Genomic DNA, 19624 nt, shown 5'->3' on the forward strand with positions numbered 1-19624 from the left:
AATCAGTGAGCAGGAGAGCTGGTCTGAATGTCACCACTATGCAGTGTGGGGTGCAACTACATGGCTTCGGAATTTAATTATAAACAAAGCATGTTTTTAATGAAAGTTATAGACAATCGCTTTCTACATATTACATGCGTTTATTTTATACAGCCTTTATTCTCATCTTTATCAATGGCGCCAGTAATTTTGTAGGTGACTGTGTATATGTATATATGTGTGTGTATGTGTGTGTGTGTGTGTTTCTTACCTAAATATAAACTGGGGCATCACATGCTCTTAATGAATACGATGCCCCTCCATTTGCCTCTTGCTAAATGCTGTGATCTCCATCAGTCTGGCGCTGTGTTATCTGAGCAGCTGAATTAAAGTGCTCTGCAGGTTACATTAATATGAACATGATATTAAACATGTTACTGTGCACGCAGCGGGTGAGTCCTGTGTTTTGTTTCAGTGCTGTATGTTGGGCTCAATGGCGGAAAAGCGCTAGCCCCGAGAACCAGCCCACTCTGCTCACTGACTGGGTTAAGAACCGTCACTCAAACCTAGTGGACCAATGGAGAGCCATGGCCTACGCCTCCCTCTAAGCCCCGCCCTGACAACAAAACCGCACCAAAACTCGTGAGGAAAAAAAAAATGAAAGCAAAGAAACTGGCGGCGAAAGCGAGGCTCGCAGCATCGCACCCACAGACAGGGACTCCAGTGTCTCCTTTAACATTATTTCCTTTCAATTATTATTTTTTTGTTTTTGATATAAATACTTTTGATTACAATTCTATACATTGTTTTTTCGATTGTTTTATTTTTGATCTCAACATCAATTTTATCTTAACTTTAATTATAATTTTTTTTTTTTTATTTTGAATTCGTTACTTATGGCGCAAATTTGAGCCCATAGATATCCTATAACAATATCTGTCTTTGTACGTTTTAACCCTGTTATGAAATCCTCTGCTTCATTATTCACATATTATAGATCAAATCTTCATTAGGCAATATAGCCATCCTCAGATAAATCAATATCACAATCACAGGAAAGTCCAATTTCCTTTTAAAAAATTAGTTGTGCTATATATACTGTATATCTATACCTCAAATTGCAGAAGTCAGTGCTTGCCATATAAAATGTATATAAACATAAGGTATATCCTTTAAATTACTAAAAGATTTCCAGATTATTCAGGATGAACCTTACCATTTTATGATGTTTGCAATCAAGTGGTTGAGAGAATAAAGGAAAAAACAATCTCCACGTTCATGTTTGACTTCCGTGTTTGAGGAAGAACACACTTCTCTAAATTAACAGGGAACTTAACCAAAGTGATTGCAAACGTCATACAAGGACCAGGCTGGGATCACAGAAGACAGCAACACGTTATAAACATTGATGTCTGAGGACAATCATCTGAAGATCAAGACATCATTAGAGGAGATCCTCCAACTCCTGAGGATCCCTGAAGATTTTCAGCCTGTTAAACTGGTGACTGAAACAACACTGTCCTTTTCCTTTCAAAGAGGGTATTGATACAGATAGTAAGCCTATCTAGCAGTCTTTCCCCTTGCTTGTTTGAATTAAGTCAAAATGTGAAGAGCACAATCTTTGCATTCACTTATTTAATGATCACCCTTATTTCAACTGCCCTTTGTGTATAAGGAGGGGAGCAAACTTTTCATGTTTTTTCCTCCATACTTTCAAATTCAAAAACATCAAAACTCTGCAGCACTGCTGCAATTTACACTGTATTGACCTTATTCTCAAATGTTGGCCAGATAAAGGTTATACAGTTTACAGCTATATATATATATATATATATATAAACAATGAATGCATAAATACTACATCATTTTGTTTCATCAGCACATTGCACATTGTTAGTTTGAAGGGCTGTTATTCGTTCCTTTTTCCTGTCTTTTCTTATTTTCTTCTGTTTAAAAATCATATTCACCCCAAGTTTCTATTGCATTTCATTTTTATCTACAATTCTGGCTTACTTTGCTTACAAACATGAACTTGAATTTAGAATAATACATTCTGAGTATCAGGGATTTTCTGTAAATAGTCTGAGTACTTAAATGGAATTAAGCTGCACTCTGTCCCTTGGTCAAATTGTATGTAAGGCCTGTTTTAAACAAACTATAAAATGCCACCAGTTCTGATCACATATATTCCAAGTTATGGATCACAATATATACAGGAAGACTTTAAGAGGTGGCACTCTACATCTTGTCTTTGAACACACACACGTACAGCAAAAGGCAAACCAACAAATCAACACAATCTTGTACACGGGAAACTCAACCTCAGTTAGGACTGAGGTTGAGATGATCTGAGAGATCAGATCAAATGGTTCACTTTTTAAATTCGTATCTAAGTAAACAGGCTGTGGAAGGAAAAACAGAAAAAAGGAACTAAACAGCTGAAAAATGTTGAAGGCTGTTAACATGTAGAGGGGACAGTTCATTTGTGTAGGGACAGACTTTGTATACTGTATGGCAGAGACTGTATTTATATTCAAATTAAACAGTGTATTGTCCAGGCTAGATGGACACAGTGCGTTTCAGTCACCGATTTCAACAGACAGAGTGAGAATCTCACACGCACACATACACACACACTGGGGGGGGGAAGAGGAAAGGTTGATGTTAGAGCATTGCGCAGGAAAGCCTTCTGGCAGCAGCACTAGCGGGTTAGTCTCATGGGAAAAAGCGGAAGGGGGATCCTCAAACAATGCCAGCCCAAAGCAGCCCCATTACTCAACACATACAGATAAGTATATGCACTGCAAATAAAATAAAATAAAATAAAAAAAACACTACTGCCCAAATTCCTTTCAGCACTGCAAAAATGTAGTACAAGAAAGTTTACATAGCAGCTACGATTCAATGTTGAAGGGCTTATTCTGCTAACTAGTATATTTCTTTCCTCCATTTCTCTAAGCAAATAATATGGCTGTACTTTATGCTTTTATTGTTACAGTTGTTGAGACATGTTGCTGACATGTTGAGAATGATCAATAAGACAAGAGTAAGTGAGCACAGAGCAGCTGCGTACAGATTAATTGAATATGCCATTGGGGTACTATTGTGAAAAATACTTTGAGACATACTAAGCTCAGTTTCTTTAAGAAGTGTTGATTAATATGACTAGGCCCTGCCTATGTTATAAAATCAATGAGATTCAAATAGTACTGCACAAAACTATGATCCAGCTTTCTTGATGGTATTTTGAGTGACAGGTGTGGAATGACAAAAACAAACGCAACCCTGAAGAGCAGCTACAAGAGACAATACTTGTAATTGTAGTCCTTTATTCTCCAGTAGGATAGCACTTTACGTTTTAACATGCTTCTTGCGTTACTTGTACTCGTAATATTTTGTTTTCCCCTTTGCTCCCTTTCCCGTAGCCCTTGACTGTGACCTTTTATCTTGTCCGCACTTAGCTTTTACTACCCAGGATGTAAGACCTTATTTATTGTATTCACTTGTGTAATGTATTATGCTTTGAATTGCTTTGTATCATGTAAATCTGAATTTGTAATGTTCAATGCCTTGAACTGTATTTTTGCACTTTGTACTGCACTTATGTTTTGTAAGTTGCCCTGGATAAGGGCGTCTGCCAATAAATAAATAAATAAATAAATAAATAAATAAATAAATAAAAATTCATTACTATGATGAACAACAAAGGGAAACTGATTCACCTGGCGAGAGAGGAGGGGAGTCCCTTTGGAAACCATTTTCCTGTCTCTTTACAATCATATCACAACTCTTGCAGCTGTTCTTCAATTTAAAGGGTCAATCACCTCAGTCCGAGTCATTTTATACTCTTTCCAGAAATCATGTTATTCTAATATGCTGCCTTTTTTCTTGGCTTTTGCAAGCATGGATGTTACTAGTCATGAGTCTAATCGTTCATATGATGTGCAGAAGAACTAGACACACCGCTACATTAGATCCTCAAAAGCTTTCAGAAACAGTATTTACGAATTGTCTAGTTGATGTCAAGTTTAAATACTTGCTTACTGATCTTTTAACATTAACAAAACCTCAGCAACTTAATTTTTGTCCTTGGCCCACATGTCCAAAAAAATGTATGTCCAAAAAGAGTTGTGTCCACTATAAACTGTTAATAATAATGCTATAAAGCTCAAATGTATAGTCTGAAAAGTTAGTACAGGACGAAGCGCATATCCCTATTCTTATCTACTCAGGGGAGACTTCCTCAGCAATGACAAATCATGAATCCCAATAAGCCATCCTTCTCTTAGAACAAGTCTTTGCACTGTACCCATTTCCTTTTCTTTATTATTGCAACTTAAACTGCCCATTAAACTTTCTATAGGTCTTGCCCTCCACCATCACATGGTACTTATGTACCTTTTGAGACAACAAATGCTATGCCTGCTGATTTACTAAAATCACTTTGATTACAATTGAATTAACACTAAAAGTAATATAATTTGACATACAAAAGTTCAAATATTTCCTTCAGCTTCCACTTGGGGTTAGATCTGTAATATTTATCAGTTATTGACATGTATCTGTTAAGAGCAGTTTGAGATAATGAGCCATGAGCTAAGAACCGTGTTATAACCTTCGAAAACCAGTAACGGATTCTATGCTGCTCGCTTCTCCAACTTTCTCAATTAAAAAAACAAAACAAAACAAAAAAACGCTATTAGTTAACGAACTTCAAGCTCCCATTGGGCGCTTTACTCTGCAGGAGCTCTGATTGGTTAGCTCAAAGCCAAGCCGTCTAGAAGCCCCGCCCAGCCCAGCCCGCAAAAAAGCGCATACCTTCAGCTTTGACTGTATCTCGCGAGACTTTCTCCGGGCGAGAACCTGCAAATGGCTAGAGACCTGCAGAAAGAAGAGCAAAAGTGGAAAGAAAAAAAAAAAAGAAAGAAAGAAACAAACAAACAAACAAAAAAGAAAGGAAAAGAAAAGAAAAGCCGTAACCAAGGAGGAAAGAGACGCCCAACCACACCCTACCCACAGTCCCGCGGGGTGGCACCTACCTTGATACCTGCTTGATATTCACGTACTTTCTTCCTCGCTAACACCTGTATGTGACTAGAGACCTGGGAGGGGGGGTGTGAAACAGTTTAAACAAAAACATCCATACAGCACGTTAAAGTACAGTTTTCCATTCCTTGGCCACTAGCCCTGTGGAAACACTGAATCCCAAAGCTATGGTTGTGATGTACCGATGACTGGGTGTTGTGTAGGAAAAATGATCACGAGAGCTGGTTCGATTCTCTGGTGTCATTTTAAAAGCGTAATGTAGTTCAGAACAATTAAGAGGATTCTACTAAATTTTATTTCTGTAGGAGACGCATAAAAGAGCAGTTGTTCTAAAGTAGTTCAGCCAAGTTAATGGCATTTTGCTTCACTAGACCACAAACCAACAAAACAGTAACATGAGCATGTGTACACGTATGCCACAGATGATGTTGCAAAAATTAAAAATCTCTAAATATATTTATAAATGCATATATACATTGTGGTCAGAGTCATTTCTGTTCAATTAGTATGTGCTAGTTTATATAAATCCTTCACGTCTTTTTATTACTAATCTTAATTGCCTTGGTTTTAGGCTGTGGCCTGGAGTTTATCCCAGCAGCAAAATTGCCCAGAATTTATTGAAGGCAGAGATTCAAAATGCAAATTATTAACTTTCACCCTCCCGATGCAGAGATTCAGTCACAGCATACCATTAAAATAACAGATATATACTGCTGAAATACCACAGGATGAAAGCATTTGCCCAGGTGTGTAGATTATGATTTTAATGGAATGGGCTACTATGAAATGTGATTTTTCAATCGTAAGATGTAAACTGATACTATGAATGTTAATTGAATTAACATTAATAAGATCAAGCCTTTTCCCTCTGTGTGTCTCAATACTTGTTTTGTGGGGGTCCTGCTGATGTTATGCTTTTCATATGAAACTTGGCAGAAATCCACTATTCTTCTCTGGTGTAAATCCAAGGTGCACTTCTCAATAGAAATGTTGTCATTTATTATTGTGACTAGCTAAAACTGTATTAGACTATCAGATATGTCAGATCTCAGAGAAAGCAGTTCTTTATGATAGTTCTCACTTACATCTTTAAGGCAAAACAAAAACATTTTGTTATATTAAGGTTTTATGCCATGCGTATGTTTTGAACTGGATAAAGAAAATGTCATTTGGATTGCTTCTGGCAAGAGAAACGGGCTGAATAATGGGGTGTTGGGAGTTTGTGTCTTTCCACTTAAAAATTAGCAAACATCCAAAATATCTGAAACCGTACATACACATTCAGCTAAAAGAATGGCAAAGAATGGAAAAACAAATCTGGAGTAGATTTCCAGGCAGGAAATCTAACTACTGAGAACTACATGCATTTTCTAGTTTGAATTAATGTCCGTTAAGAAATTTGTCCGATTTCAATTTAGTGCTCTAGATCAACACTAGGTGGCACTGTGCATCTAAATAGGGCTGTCATGAAATTAAAACCATCTCTTCTCAATTGGATTTTAGTTTTTTCCAATCCATTTTGATAATGTAACACTTAAAAGTGCAATGTGTGCATTACATTCATTTGACTGAAATATTATTTGCTAATCAACAATAATATTTTTAAGCATTCCGGACCAAGTTGTAAATGCTAAAGAAGATCAGAGTCAGAAACAGATTGAGCAGAAAAATAATACATTGTAAAGGTGTGCATTTACCTGTTTTCTCGTGCGGGTTTTTCCTGTTCGTAATTTGATGTATCTCGCTATCAACTCATTGCGACCTAAACAGCACAAAGGAGAAAAATAAAACTGTAAGAATTTGATGTTCACTGTTCAGTCTGTCAGCGAAGAAAAAAATAATTTGGCATATTTGCACTAAGAAAGTTTCTTCAAAGTCACTAGATTATTTTTTCTTCTTGAGCTCTTTAAAGAGGGTGAAGAACAAGCAGGAACTAAAGACAGCTGCAGTGCAGGCCTGGCAGAGCATCACCAGGGAAGAAACCCAGCATCTGGTGATGTCTATGGGTTCAGACTTCAGGCAGTCATTGACTGCAAAGGATTTGGAACCAAGTAGTGAAACTCACAATTTAATTCATGATTATGTTAGAGGCTCAAAAGTATTTGGACAAACTAAAATTGGGGGGACCACATATACAAATGGGTGTAATTCCTACACCGTTCACCCAATTTGGATGTAGCTACCCTCATATTAAAGATGAAAGTCTCCACTTAAAGAACATCTTGATTGTACGCCACCACAATGGATTTGAAAGGAAACCGAGCCAAAATGATGACAATTGTGTCACTGTCCAAATATTTATGGACTTAACTGTATATATTTAATATGGATCTGAGTTTTTGTTAACAGTTTCTCATTATATATTTTTTTTTCTTTTTTGACAACTTGAAAATGAAAATCTTATGTTCTTAAAACAAATACAAACTGATGGAAAATTTGTAGTTTTGCATACACTGGAATGGAAATTAATCGATAAAGGCTGTAGTTTCCAAGATACATTATCAGAGTATCCCGTTAGGTACTTTCAAAATAACGTAATGTTTGCTTCATAAACCTAATGAATTTTATGATCTGTGCTGGTTAAAATTGAGATGAGACATTTTGGAGATGGCAGGTATCTTAGGTAACACTTTTGGTCCCAACGCAGAAACCAGAATGAGAGCAGACCAATGGAAACAAATTATGGTTCAAAATAATTTAGGAAAATGAGATCCTACCAATTAGATGGCTACATGAAGTTAATAAATTAAGACATCAGCAATAGGGTTGTTATGTTATTAGATGGAAAACAAGAATCATATCACATTTCTCTACACTAGTTACAGTCCAGCACAAGATTGTGAAATCAGTGACATAAATCCCACATTTTGTTCTAAATCATCAATAAAAAATAAAACATTTTCAAGTTTTTCCAAATACATAAAGAACCATAAAATATTTTTCCCCAAAAGATTTGTAGTGTGTAGTGTAGAGTGTAACAATACTAAAACACAGGAGATGGTATCCCAAGTTCAGCTTTTACATGAGGTTCTACAAAACAACCATTAGAGGGAGCCAGTGATCTATACACTTCATACATGACCCTACTCAATTTGCCCTGAATGTAAACTCAAAACAATTAATTTAATAAGAAAGGAGGGAATATGGTTTAACATCAGGCAAAATCAGGCAAACGTAAAAACCCTATTATCTCATTCTTGTAATGCAGAAGCATGCTGATGTGTTTCCAAAAAGATTTACAATGTGATTCATAAAATAAAATTAAAAGTAATTTTATGGATCATAATAGCATTCATATATTTCATATATTTCATATATTTAACAGTTTTCTGAATGGGGGTGGCAGATTTCATAGCATTTCCAAACTAGTGAAGAATGCCGGTTACTACAGCAGGAATGTTTCCACACAGATGAATTCCATCCATCCGGAATTACACTTTTTTTTTTTTTAAGGTGGGGCCCTTTCTTGCAAGTTTTAAATGAAACTGTCATTCTTTTGGCAATAAAACGGAGAGAGAGAGAGAAAAAAAAAAAACTGCCTAAACTGGAATAACCCACTCGGCGGCACAGTGCTAATAATGCAGTTCCAGCAGCAGCCACCGATTACTGGTATTGTACTGTATTTGGAGTTATTCAAAACCAATCTCAGCTGCATTTCCATCTTCTGAGTGGAACTGACATCTGCCCCGCTGCCTTCAACAATGCTTTTTTCCCTCCCTTAGACAATACACAGATTCCGTAACAATAACCTTTGCAGGTTTCAAATAAAATAAAATCACACCCATTCAGAACTCTTGAGAGGTGAATAAAGTTCATTAAAGGCCACAATGTAGGCCGCTAATGGTGCCGTACAGACAGGGAGGAAAACATAACATTTATTGGGTTGTCCTATCTCCCCTGCCTGGATTAGTAATATCTTCCCGAACAGATAACGGACTCCTCTTAAAAAAACAAGCGGTAGATGAGCTGAACTAGCCACTGCTGAAGCATAAGCTGAGCGTAATTTATCCTCCTGTACAACTGTGGAAGGTGCTTGTCCTCAGTGTATGTCACCACATGTTGCTTCAGCTGTTTAAGTAATGTGGCGTGTGTCAGTTTTCTTTTCATCGTTCACAGCCTGGCTAGTTTTTCAACATCAAAGTGTATCAGTCCACTTCAATTTCTCTTAAGATGTCAGCTTGCATTCGTGTGTGTGTGTGTCGGGGGGAGGGTTCCTTGAGGCTACTTTTTGTATGCAGCTGCTGGAGAAACCATTCGGAGAAAGGTGCTGAGAGATAGGCACGTTGCCGCTTCCAGGGCACAAGGCCTCCACACAAATACAAGCTCACGTCTTAAGAGTGCCTCCACTAGACTTTAGAAATTGAAGTGAAAATTATTTGATATACAGGGGCAGTTCTAAAGTCCTGAAATCACTTTGGGAATTAATATCTTTGTAACCATGTGTGTGATTTACTATGATTACTTAATTTACACAGATGGGGCATGTAATATAACTTCTCATTGCCTTAAAATTATCTAAGCACTACTTCTTTCAAGATTTCCTTTTATTCTAGGCACTCTTATTTTCCAAAACGTTACTTTAAAAAGTCAGCATTTCAAATGCACCAGGGGTAGAAAATGAGGGCAAGTAGGTTACACAAACATAAAACATCAAAAACTAAACTAAAAAGGAAGTGGGACATCTCCTGTAAGGTTGCTTTTCAAATTGTATTTTCAAAATTTTGACTTCCAAACACTAACCCCACTTCCAGCCCAGTCCCCATCTCTCCTCCCACCCCTCTCTATTTCACAGCTCAGAGTCACTAATGGAATGGCTTTTTTGTTTAGTCCTACTTCACTCTTCTGGATGGACACGCCTGGTTCGGTCTCTCGACATTCCAAACATACCACGCAGCCCGTCACGTATGTGCAGACCAGTCCGATTGGTCCGCCAACCGCTGTACACACACGCACGCACACACGCGCACACACCTTCATGAAGGAACAGCAGCTGGGACTGTAACTCACTGCAGACAAAGCTCTTGCTGTCCATGCCAAATGAATTCTGGCATTTGCTGCTGCTGCTACAACCTCTGCGTTTTTTCTTGGACAGTGTTTTTCTCCCTCCCCCCCCTCTCCTTATTCTAGAAGAGAGACAGTTCTTGCCCTCAAGCCTACCAACAGCAAGCAAACACCTGCTACCGTCCATTCTGAAACAGAAAAGAATACATTTACGATCTCCCTCCCTTCCTCCCTCTAGCTTTCTCCCAGGCAAAAAAAAGACTGATATACCACTGTAGCTCATTTACACTATCTTCCACTCATCCAGCTTTCATATTACAATGTTAGGCAAAACTCTCCCAGCATTCCGCTAGGGAAAAATTAGAAGTTACCGAATGACTACATTTAAGTTTAGCGTATTTGTGCCTCTTAACGTCATTGCGAGACTTTTATAGAGCAAATTCTGTGAAGGACAGTATTAGTTACTGTATAAAAATCAATGACCATTATGGTTCAACGTCAGCAGGACACGTGGTTCTAACTGAGAAGGCTCTATAATACAGACATCCTCATGACAAAGCTCTATTTAGGTTTTATTTCCGCAAAAACATTATTTACCCCGAGTTCAAGTTGGGCCGAGATGGGTGTAATAATAGTAAAAAGCACACAAAATGGAGCACCAATTAATTAAGTCAAGGTCACTATTCACAAAGGTTTAAAACCATGTTGAGGTTATTTATCTGTTTTATGAAAAACAGTTTGCAATGGATTTGAATTTTGCTGCTTTGGAAGAATTTGATTAACTGCCTCAAAAACCAAGATTGGAGGGGGAAAAAAAAAATCTTAACATATTATTAAGTTAAAGGTTCCTCCCACAGGATTTCATTCAGTAGGTTTTATATTTTTTCTTCCCCTTTCCCCAGCTAACCAGGGGACTGCGTGGTCACTGTGGGTTGTGTGTTAGTTAAACTGTATGGTGGTTTTAGTTTGGACCACCGCAGATTCTCTTTTTGTTATATAATCAAGACTTGTTTGTGTGACAGTAACCTAACTCTATGGGGAAAAAAATGATGCAAAGTTTCTAAGAACAGACAACATATGAAGCCCTGATTTTATTGCCATGCTAAATCAACTTCACGGAGCCAAATGCAAACTCACTGGGGAATCCTGAAAAGGGTTCCTATTCGCAGTCCTCTAGCTAATGGTTAGTGTGCCAATGTTGGCCCAGCAGATGGGTAATCTGTGTCTAAAAGCTTCAGACCTGTGAAAAGTGGCTGCTATCAATTGTTTCAACAAAAAACAGCTGGTTTATAGCCTTATATAATAAAATATCTACAGTGTTTTCAAAATCAGGAAAGGATTATTTTTTCTGCATCAAATGTGTGTGACATTTGAATAACATTAAACAACTTTGAGGGTTTAAGGTAGATAGGGAACTTCAGGTACAAATGTTGTCCTGCTCAACACAAAATAGGGTTGTTGAGAAAAATGGTTGACTACACAGAACATAGTTTCATTTCACTGCAGAACAGCCAGATCAGACTGGACAGTCAGAGCAGAGTACATGCTGAAGAACAAAGACATAAATCAGCATGTGGGGAGTTGGAGCCTGTGTGTGCAAGTTGACAGCCACTAACTCCTGAAGACCATCCCTTTTTATTAGCGGGTGGACAGGTGCATGCTGGTGAAGAGATTAGCAGATGAAGGGACTCAGCCTCTGTCTCTCAGCTCTCCTTGAAAGTGCATAGCCGAGCATTGCTCAATTTCCGGCAGCCTGCAGGCTCAGTCTGATTTTCAGCAGCCGCTCTTAACCCTTTGGCCTCTTGAGCCGTCTCTCCTCGCTTTACTTGCGTGGCCAGTGGAAATTTCCACCCCTCTCCGCCTTTACGCCCAGCACAAGCAGAGCTGCGTGGTGAGAGGTCAGACGCCAAAAATGCCCCATTCTCTGCCTTAGCACTTAAGGGAGTTAAGGAGTGTTTGGTGAATCAGATTTCTTTTAAAAACTTATTTTTTTCTTACAAAGGTTTAATGGTTACATTTGCATGGAAATTGAACAGTTTACATATAGTTTTGCTACAGATTAACTACACTTTTTTACTGTACTGTGCTTGCTTTACCACTGTATACCAGAGTAAACGTTTTAAAGTTAGTTTAGTGAAAATGTCTTAATGCTGAATTAACAGCAAGTGATCCTTTTCAAGCATCTCACATTTGCCTTTATGGTAGAGATTTAGGACTGATTTGCGGGGGGGGGGTTTAAGAACTAAGAAAAAGACAATCAAATGGATTGTGTAAGACTATGTTGTCAGTGTTTAGAAATCTGTTAAGAAGTTGCATATTGGGGTTTATGTATTGATTTTAGGTTCTCAGATCTCAGGGCTACATCAACCACTTCTCAACAGAGAAAGAGAGGCATATTCCTCACACTGGAAGATCTAGCTAAAACCAGCAGTACCAAATAAAAACTAACAGACATTTTTCTGTTGCTGGAAACAAGATTTTTTTTGTATTCATAATGTCGTGTCTATCACACAATTCATTAAATGTTGGACAAAACAAAGACTCATATGATCACGTGAATAGTTCTAAATTCTACTCATTTCAACATGATCTTTAGATAGACGGCAATATACAGGTCTACCTCGCTTTGCACAAGACAATCCGTGCTAAATGAATATTAATGTGTGTATCAGAAAATTGGTTTGATACATTGACAATAAAACAAATAAACTCACCACATTTATTGGAATTTTAAAATCTGCCTAAGTTCCCAGCTACTTTGGCTTACTTTGAATAATTTTGTTTAATTACTGAAGATAATGTTAAACTGAAAACAACAGCACCAGGATCTGGGGACATAAATTCAAATGAAGTGGAGGTAGACTGAAAACTTAAACTCTCACTGCACAGAAATATAATTACTCTAATCTGATGGTGCAATGTGGGAGATTTATAGAACACGGACTGAGTTTTAAATGCTCGATGCTTTACACTGAAAAACAGGAGCAAGAGTTTGTGTTGACTATTCAACACTTCAGAACCAAATGAAGGAAACTCATTCACCTGGTGAGAAGGGCCAAAAATCCCTGAAACCCTGTATGGTCTTGGGATGAAGTCTACACTCCTTTGCCAGGTGAATCAGTTTCCCTTGTCCCTTCCCAGATGGTGCTGCTTAATCAATCCATTGTTTATTTATACAACCAGGCTGCATGTGTTTCAGTGTCTGCATTGTGAAGACGGAGCATCATGCAAAATGGTCATTCATGTGGGCCTTGTACCAAGAACAATATTGCAAAATGCCACTGTGCCATAACGTTGGCTGAAAATATGTTTTTCCCCCCCTCTGAAAACGCTCTCTTCAGATGAAGCCATAAACAGAGCACAGCTAGTTGCTGCTGCTGAAGTGTTGTTAAATAACACATGACTGCTTAACTGCACAAGTAACACAATACTGCATAACGCAAGAGGAAAAAAATAAAAAAGGACCTCAGGGAAACCGTTTTCATTTCTCATATATTCCTCATAACAATATGTTTTTATTGCTGTGTTTTAATAAGTAGTCTCCTATTAAAGAAACCTTCATAGTACATTTGGCATAACCATGTCTATACATGTGAGCATGATTTGCAGATGCATGTTCCAAATACTTACTCTCACTACACACAAACATAGTAAGAAAACAAATTACCAACACCGAAGATCCTAGTGTGTTTCAGTCATATTTATAGGTATCACTTAGGTTTTCATCGCATCCCTCCCTTTAGTTTCGTTAGATGTTTGTGAACCCCGCCCCCTCATTTCCCATTCTCACCCACCCCCAATCCTCACCTGCTGGCAAGCACACTGATGATTGTATCTCCAAAAAGGACAAACATTTCAGCATTGCCATCAAGGAACTAGTTGGGCCACATTTCTGTCAAGACAGTAATCGACATCTCCCAAGCTCTGAGACTACTTTCGCTTCCATCAGTGACTCATTGTACTGCTGGGTGGAACTCGACAAGATGCCCTCAGGACCTCAAGGGTAATGAAGATCTATTTTTTTAGTTTGCTTGTTTTTTTGGTTTCAAAACTTTCCACCCACAGACAATCCAAGTACAGCTTCAGTCATTTATTAGATACTTTCTTGTGAACACAAAATGGCTGTCCCTGTTCATCTCACAATTGCGCACGAGTACCCGTTTGGATGGCGTACCAATTTTTTATGACGAACGCCAACTTGAATTCCTATGAACTTGTCCTTAACTAGTCCAAGCCTCAGAGAGAAGGCTGAGACCTATAGTCCAGATGGCATTGGTTTGAATGGGGACTATGCCATTGGGATTCCCCATGGGGAGGCATGTAATTGTCCAATTGCGGCCAGGGTTGTGTGGACTTGCCCAGTTTGCCACCAGCAAAAAAAACTCCTGTATCTTACCAGGAGCCTGCAGTGTGACCATTAAGGGCTGCCATCCTCCACACTATGCCTTAACCCTTGGAGGTTTTGGGGTAGGGAGTGTAGATAAATATATATATATATTTTTTATATATATATATATATATATATATATATATATATATATATATAGTGTATTGTATATCTCATTATCATATACATGTATGTATGCATGCATGCATTTATTTAATTTCAAACAAAATGTAACTGAGTTATCATTAAAGCAAAGAACTGTATTGTTAATAAATAGCGTATTTATGGGTTAGGAAAACCCAGGCATCTACATTAACCTATACATGCATTTCCAACAAAGTTCACCAATACAGGGGGAAAAAAAAAAACATGGTGGCTAGCCAAACAATTTGCTGGTGCTCTTCCAGCTCTTATATTAGGCTACCGAGTTTGATCCAATTGCACAATGAATGACACAGTGTGGTTACAAAGAATCTTGATATATATTCCTTCAATGTATTTGCTGTGCCATGATTTATTTTGTAGTTATGGAAAATGGACACAGGGTTATTGAAACAAAAATCTCAGTGGTTTCTATATTTTTTCCAGAGATCTCTTTTGAAGAGATACCAAAGGATGAGGTTTGGGCTGAGAGTGAGCCAAAATGATGAACAATAAATGATGAATGATGAATGATGGATGACGAAATGGGCTAGGTTTATAAAGCTGTACACGACAGATATCAGTCCTATTAAGAACGTTTGCTACTCCTGACCAAAGGAATCCACAAACAGAGATGAAAATCTCTCTCAGCCTTAGAGGAAATTACCAACATTTTGAACTGCTGCCAATTCAATAAAACATACAGTACTGTGCAAAAGTTTTAGGCATGTGCGGAAAAAATGCTGTAAAGTAAGAATGTTTTCAAAAATAGACATGTTAATAGATTATATTTATCAATTAACTGAATGCAAAGTGAGTGAACAGAAGAAAAATCAACATCAAATTCATATTTGGTGTGACCATCCTTTGCCTTCAAAACAGCATCAATTCTTCTAGGTACACTTGCACACAGTTTTTGAAGGAACTCGACAGGTAGGTTGGCCCAAACATCTCTGAGAACAAACCACAGTCCTTCTGTGGATTTAGGCAGCCTCAGCTGCTTCTCCCTCCATGTAATCCCAGACCGAATCGATGATGTTGATGTTGATGATCACTTCCAGGACTCCTTGTTCTTCTTTACGCTGAAGATAGTTCTTAATGGCTTGCATTATATGTTTGGGGTCATTGTCATGCTGCTTAATAAGTTTGGGGCCAATCAGATGCCTCCCTGATGGTATTGCTTGATGGATAAGTATCTGCCTGTACTTCTCAGCATTGAGGAGACCATTCATTCTGACCAAATCCCCAACTCCATTTGCACAAATGCAGCCCCAAACTTGCAAGGAACCTCCACCATGCTTCACTGTTGCCTGCAGACACTCATTCATGTACCGCTCTCCAGCCCTTCGGCAAAAAAACTGCTACAGCCAAATATTTCAAATTTGGACTCATCAGTCCAGAGCACCTGCTGCCATTTTTCTGCACCCCAGTTCCTGTGTTTTCATGCATAGCTGAGTTGCTTGGCCTTGATGCCACATCAGAGGTATGGCTTTTTGGCTGCAAGTCTTCCAAGAAGGCCACTGACCAGACTTCTCCAGACAGTAGATGGGTGTACCAGGGTCCCACTGTTTTCTGCCAATTCTGAGCTGATGGCACTGCTGGACATCTACTGATCGCAAAGGGAAGTAAGCATGACAAGTCTTTCATCTGCTGCAGTAAGTTTCCTTGGCCGACCACTGTGTCTACGGTCCTCAACGTTGCACGTTTCTTTGTGCTTCTTCAAAAGAGCTTGGACAGCACATCTGGAAACCCCTGTCTGCCTTGAAATTTCTGCCTGGGAGAGACCTTGCTGATGCAGTATAACTACCTTGTGTCTTGTTGCTGTGCTCAGTCTTGCCATGGTGTATGACTTTTGACAGTAAACTGTCTTCAGCAACCTCACCTTGTTTGCCGAGTTTGACTGTTCCTCACCCAGTTTTATTCCTCCTGCACAGCTGTTTCTGTTTCAGTTAATGATTGTGTTTCAACCTACATATTGAATTGATGATCATTAGCACCTGTTTGGTATAATTGTTGGGGTGGTCACACCAAATAAGGATTTGATTTAGATTTTTCTTCTGTTCACTCACTTTGCATTTTTTCACACCTGCCTAAAACTTTTGCAGAGTACTGTATATTCTTATATATGTACAGGAAAATTGATGTGGGTTCATTAAAAAGTGCAATAAATCCCTCCATGAGAGATGGATTTCATTTATTAATAAAAAAATATATATATATAATTATATATATACGGTTTTAGATTCAACCTCCTGTGTAGTTTTAACATGAAAAATTGTATCAGTATATTGTGCATTAGGTTTTCAAAGAATCTAAAAACAAACTTTACAGAAAGAGACCAGAGCAATAATTTCTAAGGACTCAGGGTTTCTAAATTAAAAACTAGCATGACCATGAATGTACCAGGAAGAGTTTGGAACCAAAAAAATACAAAAAGTGTGTTTTTAGTTACATAGTAAATTGTCAGGGGTGGTTGATTTATTTTATTGAGATCTCATTTCATAGGCAAATCTACAGATCTTCTATAGGTAGATATATAACAAACATCTCAGATTTAACACAACGTCCAGTAACATGCACAATCTTGGCTTGCCGGGGGGCAGTGGCTGAAACAAACAAAGGGGCACTTCGGTTCATCTGATTTGAACTGAATGGTGCAGTTAACAACTGATTGTAGCGAGCTAAATCCCTGGTTTTCAGCCGCTGCGCAGTGACTCCCAGACCTGACTGAGGCCCCATTCTCCCCTTTCGTATGAGGACAAGGAACAGGACAAGACCCCTGCAGACAAAATAAATCAGAGGGGACAGCTGAAGCACAGCTGTTCACAACAGGCCTCTTAGGCACCAAGAACGGGCCACTACATTTAAAAAGCAGCTGACACACAGTGTGTGTGTGAGAGAGAGGGGGGGAGATTACAGATTTTTACTGGTTTCCCTGTAGTGATGTAGCAAATGAGAAATATTAGAGAGATGGGTAACAAACTACATTAAAAAAATGCAAATTGAGTATGCATAGATTTGCATTCAGTTTACACCACAGTAAATTTAAAAAACAACACAGCTCTTCAATATTTGTCTGCAGCAGTGTCATTGATAATGTAAATATATATTCTTCATCCCACCTCTACCCCCAGCATATATAAACACACACGCATACATATACATTTATATACACACTCACACATAATGTATATACATACATACACATAAATATATATAAACACACTCACACATATAAATACAAGAAATGTGTGAATGCATTGTGACTAATCAGACAAACTGAATTCAGAATTCCCAACGGCATTGGGTGGAATTACCACTGTATGATGATAATGATTACGATGAGGAGGATTATTATTAGCAGTATTTCTTGGACAGATTATGTGTGTAAATGATTTAAAGTATTCCCAGGCACCGTAATCCTGGGTGACTGGTGCTGAATCAGAAAGTTCTCATTAGCCCTTTGCAATAATGAACAGAGGGCAGAACTATGACTCCTACAGCAGACACTTCATTATGTAAGACTGAGCAACATTGAGCAACATGATGTCACTAAAGACTTAACAGTATGTGCACATATTACTTGGAGGCTACAAACTAAAAAGAATAGGAATAGCTGATATAACGTAAAATATCAAGTTTAGGATCTGGCAAGTTTAAATATATACACTCACCTAAAGGATTATTAGGAACACCTGTTCAATTTCTCATTAATGCAATTATCTAACCAACCAATCACATGGCAGTTGCTTCAATGCATTTAGGGGTGTGGTCCTGGTCAAGACAATCTCCTGAACTCCAAACTGAATGTCTGAATGGGAAAGAAAGGTGATTTAAGCAATTTTGAGCGTGGCATGGTTGTTGGTGCCAGACGGGCCGGTCTGAGTATTTCACAATCTGCTCAGTTACTGGGATTTTCACGCACAACCATTTCTAGGGTTTACAAAGAATGGTGTGAAAAGGGAAAAACATCCAGTATGCGGCAGTCCTGTGGGCGAAAATGCCTTGTTGATGCTAGAGGTCAGAGGAGAATGGGCCGACTGATTCAAGCTGATAGAAGAGCAACTTTGACTGAAATAACCACTCGTTACAACCGAGGTAAGCAGCAAAGCATTTGTGAAGCCACAACACGTATAACCTTGAGGCGGATGGGCTACAACAGCAGAAGACCCCACCGGGTACCACTCATCTCCACTACAAATAGGAAAAAGAGGCTACAATTTGCACAAGCTCACCAAAATTGGACAGTTGAAGACTGGAAAAATGTTGCCTGGTCTGATGAGTCTCGATTTCTGTTGAGACACTCAGATGGTAGCGTCAGAATTTGGCGTAAACAGAATGAGAACATGGATCCATCATGCCTTGTTACCACTGTGCAGGCTGGTGGTGGTGGTGTAATGGTGTGGGGGATGTTTTCTTGGCACACTTTAGGCCCCTTAGTGCCAATTGGGCATCGTTTAAATGCCACGGCCTACCTGAGCATTGTTTCTGACCATGTCCATCCCTTTATGACCACCATGTACCCATCCTCTGATGGCTACTTCCAGCAGGATAATGCACCATGTCACAAAGGTCGAATCATTTCAAATTGGTTTCTTGAACATGACAATGAGTTCACTGTACTAAACTGGCCCCCACAGTCACCAGATCTCAACCCAATAGAGCATCTTTGGGATGTGGTGGAACGGGAGCTTCGTGCCCTGGATGTGCATCCCACAAATCTCCATCAACTGCAAGATGCTATCCTATCAATATGGGCCAACATTTCTAAAGAATGCTTTCAGCACCTTGTTGAATCAATGCCACGTAGAATTAAGGCAGTTCTGAAGGCGAAAGGGGGTCAAACACAGTATTAGTATGGTGTTCCTAATAATCCTTTAGGTGAGTGTATATATATTATATATAAAAAATCTCCTAATATGAGACGGTGGATGAGGATACCATGATCGCTGTCATGGAAACTGCCTTCAGCTTCCAAAATATCCTCTTTTGGTAGATCCCTTCCCTTACCATGACTAACCAAATGAAGATGCATCACCAAAATTGACTGAAGTTTGTAGGGTATTTTTT

The 19624-nt window shown here is 38.6% G+C and overlaps 1 protein-coding gene across 7 annotated transcripts in view; it reads right to left on the reverse strand.

The window, feature by feature from the left end:
* tead3a (TEA domain family member 3 a) overlaps window positions 1–19624 on the reverse strand; it is a 64788-nt gene that overhangs the window by 12571 nt on the left and 32593 nt on the right. For 3 of the 7 annotated variants that reach the window (XM_066703593.1, XM_066703595.1, XM_066703594.1), the window contains exons 3-5: window positions 6723–6787; window positions 5019–5081; window positions 4798–4860 (exon numbers count right to left, since the gene is read on the reverse strand). In XM_066703593.1, the coding sequence (XP_066559690.1) occupies window positions 4798–4860; window positions 5019–5081; window positions 6723–6787 (191 nt within the window). The remainder of the gene's footprint in view (window positions 1–4797; window positions 4861–5018; window positions 5082–6722; window positions 6788–19624) is intronic. The other 4 variants (XM_066703598.1, XM_066703600.1, XM_066703597.1 and 1 more) reach the window with 2 other exon arrangements.

The sequence above is a fragment of the Amia ocellicauda genome, chromosome 5 (assembly GCF_036373705.1).
Source record: "Amia ocellicauda isolate fAmiCal2 chromosome 5, fAmiCal2.hap1, whole genome shotgun sequence".
NCBI classification, from domain to species: domain Eukaryota; kingdom Metazoa; phylum Chordata; class Actinopteri; order Amiiformes; family Amiidae; genus Amia; species Amia ocellicauda.